Source organism: Charadrius vociferus, unplaced genomic scaffold (genome assembly GCF_000708025.1).
Source record: "Charadrius vociferus isolate BGI_N301 unplaced genomic scaffold, ASM70802v2 scaffold311, whole genome shotgun sequence".
In the NCBI taxonomy this organism is placed as follows: domain Eukaryota; kingdom Metazoa; phylum Chordata; class Aves; order Charadriiformes; family Charadriidae; genus Charadrius; species Charadrius vociferus.
The window spans coordinates 1,769,733-1,779,146 of NW_009646965.1; the positions used below are offsets into that span (position 1 = coordinate 1,769,733).

The 9,414-nt window shown below is 37.1% G+C and overlaps 1 protein-coding gene across 3 annotated transcripts in view; it reads left to right on the forward strand.

The window, feature by feature from the left end:
• Positions 1 to 7,588, forward strand: part of PEX5L (peroxisomal biogenesis factor 5-like) — a 40,739-nt gene extending 33,151 nt beyond the window's left edge. For all 3 annotated transcript variants that reach the window (XM_009895307.1, XM_009895308.1, XM_009895306.1), the window contains 7 exons: positions 1,431 to 1,547; positions 2,480 to 2,623; positions 3,299 to 3,369; positions 4,451 to 4,648; positions 5,961 to 6,126; positions 6,490 to 6,647; positions 7,378 to 7,588. In XM_009895307.1, coding sequence (XP_009893609.1) covers positions 1,431 to 1,547; positions 2,480 to 2,623; positions 3,299 to 3,369; positions 4,451 to 4,648; positions 5,961 to 6,126; positions 6,490 to 6,647; positions 7,378 to 7,582 — 1,059 coding nt within the window. In that variant the 3' untranslated portion in view covers positions 7,583 to 7,588. The remainder of the gene's footprint in view (positions 1 to 1,430; positions 1,548 to 2,479; positions 2,624 to 3,298; positions 3,370 to 4,450; positions 4,649 to 5,960; positions 6,127 to 6,489; positions 6,648 to 7,377) is intronic.
• The last annotated feature ends 1,826 nt before the right edge of the window (positions 7,589 to 9,414 follow it).

Sequence of the window (9,414 nt, forward strand, 5' to 3'; positions counted from 1 at the left end):
TGCCTGTTAGATTTCTAGAGAGGGACTGCACCTTGCCATTTGTAGAGCCTTATGATTTACAGCAACCACGCCTGATGTTAGCCAGTGCAAATCCTCCTAATCTCAAATTAGGATACTAATTAGGATAAGGATGCTAATTAGGATACATTTGAGACTAATACCTAGTCTCAAATGTTCCTGACTCATTCTAGATATGGTAATAGCCTGTGCTTTCCTTTTCCCAAGTACCTAAGGAGGGTGGTAGCAAGTCATGCAATCACAGACTAAGCAAATCATGGCTGGCTGTGGAGCAGTGGCAAAGCGGTCAGTCTTGTAATGAAGATTCAGACAAAACTATCTGGATGGGTTTATACTACCTTCAATTAATTTTGATTAGCACCTGACTCTCAAATAGTTCTGTCTAAACCTCAATAGAATTATTTGTGCTGTTGTCTTTGACATAATTAAGCTGAGAAACTGTGCCCTCAGTAGTGTCAGTTCACTGAAGTTCTGGCCGTGGCCTTGTAGGCACTGGAGAACTTTGCAAAGGCGTGTGGTGCTGAGCATATTTCCTGCTTTGGAACTGCTTTTCAGGGCTTATGACTAATGCATGGAGGCTGAAAAAATAGCACCTTAACTTGGATTCTCCCCTCTTTTTTTTTTAATCCTATTTCTATTTCTTGGCATCATTTTCTAGTAGCCGCAGTGGTTCCCTCATTCTAGTTGTTACACATCCTAAATCTCATTCTTTTTTCATCATTTCTTTTTCTCTTGTATATGCATTTTTCCCTCTTGTCTTTGAACAGAATGTTAATCTTACAGTACAATTTTATAATCTCTTATAGATTCCTCTCACCAACACAGCAGATGATCAATATTAAGGTTTCTCTGCTATGTCAAAAAGCCCCATTTGTATTAATTCTCTTGTGCAACCGCTCTCTGTCTAAGCCTTGCCATTACCGTTTTACATAGTGGAAAATGATTCTGAACATACCACTGGGATGCTTGCTCTCTTTTAAACTGTTTTATCTATTGTTATTCTTTAGCATGTATGCTTAGTTGATTTTTTCTTTTTTTCTTTCTTTTTTTCTGCAGGGGGGTGCAGGGACTAACAGCATTCATTTCCTTTAAATTTTATATAACAATTTGCTGTTAGCATCAGTAAGATGCAGTGTAAGCTGCTGCAAATCCTGCTTCAAATAGAACATACGCTGCCTCTGAGATAAAGAGTTTTCTGTTGACGAAATGCATTCCAATACAAGAGATGAAATTTAATTATATGGAATTCCAAATTTCTGCTCTAGTATTTCAGTCAGTAAGATTATTAATAGAATTAATACTGCTCAGCAAAATTGCCAGACTCAGACCACTCATAGAAAGAAATTAAAAGCTTAACATTTTATTTTAAAGTTTTGTTGTTCATTGTTCTTCCCTTTTTTCCTCTCTTCTAGTCAGACACAGAGTTTTGGGATAAAATGCAAGCAGAATGGGAAGAAATGGCTCGCAGAAACTGGATTTCAGAAAACCAGGAAGCACCAGGGCAAGTCACCATCTCAACCATTGAGAAGGTAAAACAAAGTTTTTTAATACAGTACATCCTTCATGTGAAACTTCGAGATGAGCTTCAGCTATTCAAGGGAACCCAAGAAAACTCTTTGGACATGGAAGCTAATTTTACCCAAAAGAGCTCATCCTCTTTAACTGTCTGTGAGTGGGGTAGATTTGAAAGACCTTACCATAGTGAGAATACATTTAGACTTGCACACTGCCTGAATTCAGCTGAAAGGATCACAAAGTAAACTGATGGATTATGGGCACTTCTGAAGACAGGCACTTAAGGAAGAGTACCAAATAAAAAAATCCGGGCTGGCACATTCAAACACTGTTGAGGATAGAAATTGTAGAGATTCTGTCTCTCTTCTTCATCCCCTCCATTGTATGGTTTAATTTGATTTATATTATGTAGCTGATATTAGCATACACCCTTTACACTGCAGTGGCAGGAAAAGAAAAAGGCAAAATTTAAAGAAATACTAAAATAAACTCAGGTGCTTGCAGCACTGTTCTGTACCTTGAAGGTTAATTGAAGATTTCAGGCTATTAACTGAAGAGACATCGGGTTACAAGCACTGCAGGGAGTCAGCTGCTTGATGTGTGCTCTTTACCATCAAATTGGATGTACTGGGCTCACACTAGGTTCAGTTCTGCTGTTATCGCAGTCAGTGTGAGTTGTTGCCATTATCTTTGATGGGAGCCCAACATGAGTACCAGTAAGTATAACTCCAGAGCTAAAGTAAAAATAGAAAGCAGAAACATAAATGTCCAGTGATGCTCACTTTTTACACTTTTTGTCATCAAAATTTCATGGGGAATCTCATACTATTTTCATAGAACAAAGGATGTTTACATCCAGTTGGAAAACAGCGAGTCATTTAATTTTATAGAGTTGCCATCCCTTGCTACAGTGCTTCATCATGAGTCCATTATCTCTCTTCTCCAGGGTTATTATTTCCATACTGAGAATCCCTTCAAAGACTGGCCTGGTGCTTTTGAGGAAGGACTGAAAAAAATGAAAGAAGGTGACTTGCCAGTTACAATCTTATACCTGGAGGCTGCTATTCTTCAAGAACCCAATGATGCAGAGGTATTTTTAATCATGTGCCTTTTACTGGTAAAGGAAAAGGGGACTCCCTTTAGCATGCAATGATGGAATGATTTTGGGGCCCAAACCTTTGCTGGTCATGACTGACTGAGACAGATTGAATGCTAATGGTGGTTTTGAAATAGTACATGCCTTGAAATAGATAAAGGTGAACTCCTCTTCATAAGATGAGAAACTGTTTTTGAAATTGCAGCATTTCCAAGTTGTCATTTAAAAGCATTCAAAAGAGACAATATTTCAACTTTTTCTTCTGGTACATTAAATTAAGCAGCAGTATTTCAAAAAGCAGAGAGAATCCCCAGACCCTCTGGAACGCCTTAAAAATATGCAACTTAATAATTGTTCTTCACCATTTTCTGTAAAATTCTAGCAGTATTTAAAATGTATGGTAACTCAAATTTAAGTAATCAGCATGTGATCATACACTGAAAAAATACCTTTGCTTTCATTGATAATAAATATTATCAGGCCCGCCCAAAGATATTCAAAATGCATTGATTTGTACTGTTGGTACGCACACCATAGAAAAACCTGTAGTTAGTGCTGGAAAGATCTGCTATTTTTATTCCCCCCGCTGCTTAACAGTGGTATTAGTTGTAACTCTGCTTGCAGTTGGGTATATGTAACAAAATAACACAATTATGATTATTTTTGCAGGCCTGGCAGTTCCTGGGTATAACACAGGCAGAGAATGAAAATGAGCAGGCAGCCATTGTCGCCCTCCAAAGGTAGATGAAGATAATTGCTAAATAAGGGGTCTGATGAGTATTAGGTAATGGAGGTCTAGGTATATTTAACAACCTACTTATCTTGTAACATAAAGCATTTATTTAACTAACTAAAGCATTGACATAGATATAGAAATCTTCCCAGTGACTTCAGAGGAATGCCTAGTGATTAATATTGCTGTTTTGTTAAATAAGTGCAATATTTAATCTAGTAATTTAAGTAGTTTCACAAAAGAAAAGTTACATGGCCTGATAAACATAAATTAGATATAATGCAAATCAAGTGCCTTTTTGATATTCTAGCCACTTAGCATATTTTCTGTAGCCTGTCCTTTAATGAAGAGGTTTTCTTAATTGGAACAAGCTCCTTTCAGCTGCTGAATACTAAACTGACAACATTTTCAGGTTGCTAGAGATGTGAAGATCGCAGTATGCTTCTATGTAAAATGTCAGTTCCAAAATATCAGCATTATTATTATTATTATTACTATCTTTCTGTAGTGGGTTTCCATGTTTCTGTTTGAAGCAAGTACCCTCTCCATGTTCAATTGCATTGGCAATGTTAACCATTAAGTCATTTCACCTCAGGATACTCTAACTTATTCATATGTAATTTATTAGCTTACCTGGACAGAAATCCAAGGGGCTTCCTGATTTAGGGCTTGCTCATTCCCACAGTTTTGAAAGAAGCAACAGTGATGTTCACAAAAAGAAATCTTGTCTTCAAAATACGTTTTTGTATAGCGGCAAACCATATTAAACTGTTCACATAAAGCTTCTCTTTCTTTACTAGACAGATACTATAAAAATGAATCTACCTACATTTACTCATAACCAGAAGGATGAAAACAAAACTTGTATGCTTACATTTATGTACATATGTATGTATGCACAGCAATGTGTATATATATGCATAATGCACTTACCACAAAAAAATAAGACAAAGTCCCTTCTTTAAAAGTATTATTGGGTAGATCTTACTTCTGTGAGTGATTTTTTTTTTACACAGATTATTTGGGAAGAATTAAAGAATTGTGTTTGGCTAAAAACATACCTCAATATATTTTTATTTTCTGCCCAGGTGCTTGGAACTACAGCCAAACAACTTAAAAGCTCTGATGGCCCTGGCTGTAAGTTATACTAACACTGGCCATCAACAAGAAGCCTATCAAGCTCTAAGAAACTGGATAAAGCAAAATCCAAAATATAAGTATATAGTGAAAAGCAAAAAAGGGTCCCCAGCACTTACCAGGAGAATGTCTAAGACATCAGATGAAAGGTAAATGAAGTGTAAATCCTGATGGTGGAAAATTTAACGACATCACTACGAATGATGGTGCATGCTGTGCCCCTTACTGTCTAGAAGTCCAGCCTGCTCCCTATGGTGGAAGACTCAATGGCTCTAGTGGCAGGAATTGGAAGCCAACACAGGGTATTTGGTTTAGCAACTGAAGGCTATATGTTATACAGCTCTGGAAGTAAAAAAAAATAAAAATAAAACAGCTAAAAAGAGATGTTTCCCCTCAAGTCCCATTGCTTTCCTCTGACCCTGTCTGCTGCCTCTGTATTCCCACATCCTCATAACTTCAGCTGCTTCCAAATCCATACCGGGCCTGTATCCTGCTCTGCTCATGTGTGTTCTTCCTATGTTCATCGTATTTCCTATACCCCAACCAAGCCACTAGAATCCAGGAATGACTGCCATTTTGCAGCGGGACATGGGTCCAGTTCACTGAAAATACTGGGAGGCAGCATCTGCTTGTTTAAAAGCCATTCTGTTACTAAACAAAGAGATAGTGTAGTCATTTTATTTGACTTCAGCCTAGCATACTGTAATGGGAGCTGGCAGCCATTTTAAATAACAAAAAAATTCCTGAGTTGGCAGCCCTTCATCATGATTTCAAGAGGTCGATAACTAAGTGTCTCTGAATTGCAAGATGCATGATAAAGTCATTAAAGGCATAAACATGATTTATAGAACTAGAGCACTAGGGCTATCTCACTGCTTGTCATTTTGAAGACAGGCCTTATGTCTGGGTTGACAGGCCTTGCCCTGGGTTGACAAGATAATTTAGTATAAGCAAAAATAAAATACGCAAGTCCTGCTTAATTGCTAAGTGTATTATTCCACTTTGGCTTCATCCCGCTGACCTCTGGTGTTGTCAGTGCAAAGGTTTTATGAAGCCTACAGTTGGGTACAGAAATCTTAAATTGTGGCATCTTTCTTCAGGGGTGTTGGCTAGTCGCTTGATCTATTCCTCTTAAGAATTACTACAATTTTTGCCAGTAAAGCACTCTTTTACATGTGAGAAACTCACCTAATTTTAATAGTTTTAATAAGGCTTCATGTTATCTCACTTTGACTTCATTATATAGGTGAACTTTTTTATTCCAGACATGAGTTTACAACAGCATCTGGAAGGAAATATTTGCCATGATGGAGCTGAAGCAGCTTATTTTCAAACGTTAGGAGTATATCACTTCTGATAAATGCGCTACAAGGGTTTTAATTTCTGGCTATACAATCAATATTGCAATATTTGTAAAGAACTGTAAGATGGAACTTCAAGTTATTTTTCACCCTTGTCTAGCTCATTACTTGAAGAAGTAAAGGATTTGTACCTGGAGGCTGCTCACCAGAATGGTGATATGATAGACCCTGACTTGCAGACGGGACTTGGAGTTCTTTTCCACCTGAATGGAGAATTTAACAGAGCAATAGATGCATTTAGTGCTGCTTTAACTGTTCGACCAGAGGTACATTTTATGCTTTTACATTTTTAGAATTTAGCTTTACAGGCTTTCTCCCCTCTTGATCAGACTAATATTAATGAGATGTCACTTCAGCCATTAAAATTTTAATACCTGAAATAGAAATGTTAATTACAAGACAGTCCCATTTAGAAGCAGATTTATACCTGTCCAATTTCTAGCTGTGTGCTGATTAATTGTACTAGTTATATAAAGTTGCCTGTAATCATCAGTCAGAACCTCACATTCCATGTCAATTAAAAGAAGTACAATACTGTTATTTTCTGTAGTTCTCCTTCCTTTGCAAGTGGAAATGAGCTATTTTGTCCCTTTTTGACACCTACAGTAGAAAACTCATTTTCTCACCAGGACTACACATTATGGAACCGTCTTGGAGCAACCTTGGCAAATGGGGATCGAAGTGAAGAAGCTGTCGAGGCCTACACACGTGCTTTAGAAATACAACCTGGCTTCATTAGGTCCAGATACAATTTAGGGATAAGCTGCATCAACCTAGGGGCATATAGGTAAGTTACAAAAATGTGTAAACAAAAAAGTCAGGGATCATAACTACCAAGTGAAAACTCATTTTCTAGCTGGAGCTATCTCAGGCAAAAACCCAAACAAATATAGCTATGTAATCTCAGCTATTGTAAAATCTGTAATTATTTTTTACAAAGTAGTAACAGAGCAATGATACTTTTCTTATAGCCACAAATCCTATATAACAGAACTACTGAATTTCTATTAAAAGAAAATAAATCCCTCATTCAGCAAGCTGCTTAAGCATTATTTTAGCTCTAAGTGCAAGTACTCTTATTATAATCAGGATTGTTCTCACACATAAACTTAGTCCTGTGCTTACGAGCTTTATGAAAGAAAATATAAGAGCCTGTCTTTAGAAGAGAAACTTCAGTTAAACTGCTTCAAGTAGTTGATGCCATAAAAAACACTTTCAGTACATCCTTCAGGAATCAAGGGTGATATTGCAGGGTCCCAACTGTCAGCTCAAGACAGTTAAGATGAAGGGGAGCTACACAGCAATGAAGACAATATCCCACATGTATGAATAGACTGTTCTGCATTACTACAAGCCACGTCCACTTGTTTAAAGAAAATCGAGCAAGAATAACACAAAGAGGCTGATGAACTGCATTGTAAAATAATATACTTGAGTCTAGCATAGAACTTTAGAAAGTTTTACTCTGATTGTTAAGCAAATTATATTGCTTGTTTCTTTCTTCTTCTTCCCTACAGAGAAGCTGTCAGCAATTTTCTCACTGCTCTCAGTTTGCAAAGAAAGAGCAGGAATCAACAACAGGTTCCCCATCCTGCTCTATCAGGCAATATTTGGGCAGCACTTCGAATTGCTCTGTCTATGATGGACCAGCCAGAACTATTTCAAGCTGCCAATGTGGGTGATCTAGACATTCTGTTAAGAGCTTTTAATCTAGAGCCGTAATAAAAATATCCACAAATTGATTAAATTGTATTAGGAAACAGAGAACTCTTTTATTACTCATCTCAAAATGACCACATTTTCCAAAAGATCATGGCTGTAGATCAGTAGGGGAATTCTCTCGGACATTATTCAAAAAGGAAAAGTTCAAAAGCACAAAATACTGTAAATAAATTCAAACTCAAAGGATCGAAATGAGCTGCGGCTAATCCGACAAAGCCCTGAACTAGATGAAATAACCATTTCTGAAGAATCTTCATCCCATGCAAGCTATATCTCTATATATACGCAGCTATACAAAGAAAAATATATTAAGAACAAACCTAGATAATCATTATTGCACATTAGAATGGCAAGCAATGCATCCAAGGAACTGCTTAGTAGCTCATCGCACTATGCTGACATCACTTTGCCCTACAACGTGGATTTCCTATCCTTTGGTTTCTTTGTTGAAAAGTCTTTTCAAGGTTCATTTTTAACATAGCTCTGAAAATAGATGCATGTAAAATGGATGCATTTTGTTTTGAATATATTTACTCGTTGGCAGTCAAGGAAATTTTTGCTTCCAAAGGTACCTTGAATTATTTGGGCTCATAGGTTGTAGACCATGTGCAATGTTAAGAGGAACGTTGCACATGGACGTCTATGGGATTACATGATGTACATACGGGAAGGCCAAGTGTTGCCAGCAGAAGCGGTAATTTGCACTAGAATTGTTGCTGTTTAAACCAGCTATCCTTGATCTTGGACAGAGTATGTCTGCTTCAAAGGAGCTCCTAGCAGGGTCTGCACCTATCTATGTACTTATGCACTTTAATCTTTCTTTTTGTAAAATAGTGCTATGCTTTTATTTTAGTTACTAACAACAGAATGTACAGGACAGCCTTGTTGGCATAGAGGACCAAATATCATTTCCTGAAATGTGATGAGAGGGTTTTCAATATTCTTATGTTTAAAAAATGCAAATACAGTATAAACTGCAATATCTATTAGAAAGATTATTCTATTATGCATCCATCAGGTACTACACACATACATGCATGTGCATGCACATACATGTTGTATGTGAATTATGTCATTGCAGAACACAATAAGCCACAGATCTTTATTGCAAATAAAGAAGAGTCTTCATAGGAGTTAATGCCTGCAGACCATGCTGAAGGGAACATTTTCCCGGAAAAAAATGGTCTATATAATGCTTGTAGTATTGAGACTAAGATTTGATCCTGCTGTTATGGCACACAGTAGCAAAAGCCTCAGTGACCTCCATGATAGCAGAGTAAATCCTTAGATTACAGCAGTGTTTGTAGCTGCTTAAAATGTATATACATACACCATCTTAATTTTCCCTGATTGGATGAATGGAGAACAGTATTGGGGGCAGTACCCTGCCACATGATGAATGGATTGATTCGGCTACAGTCAAACACATTTGGCTCAAGGTGAACATGTCAATCAAAGACAGGAACAGAAATTTTTGAGGAGGTAGTTTTCGGTTGCTGATATTTTTAATATTTTTCCTAAATAGTGAAAGACAGAAAGTGTAATTAGATGGCTACTGTGTTGGTCTGTGATCAGGAATTCAATGGGCAGGGTAGCTATTAGAATGTGTTAAAGTGGGACAAATAGTACATTTCCTATAAACAGCATTAAAAGAAAAGTCCAGCTCAATCAGCTGGATAAAAAAAATAAATAATTCCAACCCCCCAGATCACAGAGAAAGAAGCTCTGTGAGAAGTGGACAGTTTCACCAGTACAAACCTAAATTTTCCTGCAGCTGTCTGTTATTTTGAGCAACCACTCAAAGGAAAATTCCATGTAAGACAGTGTAATCA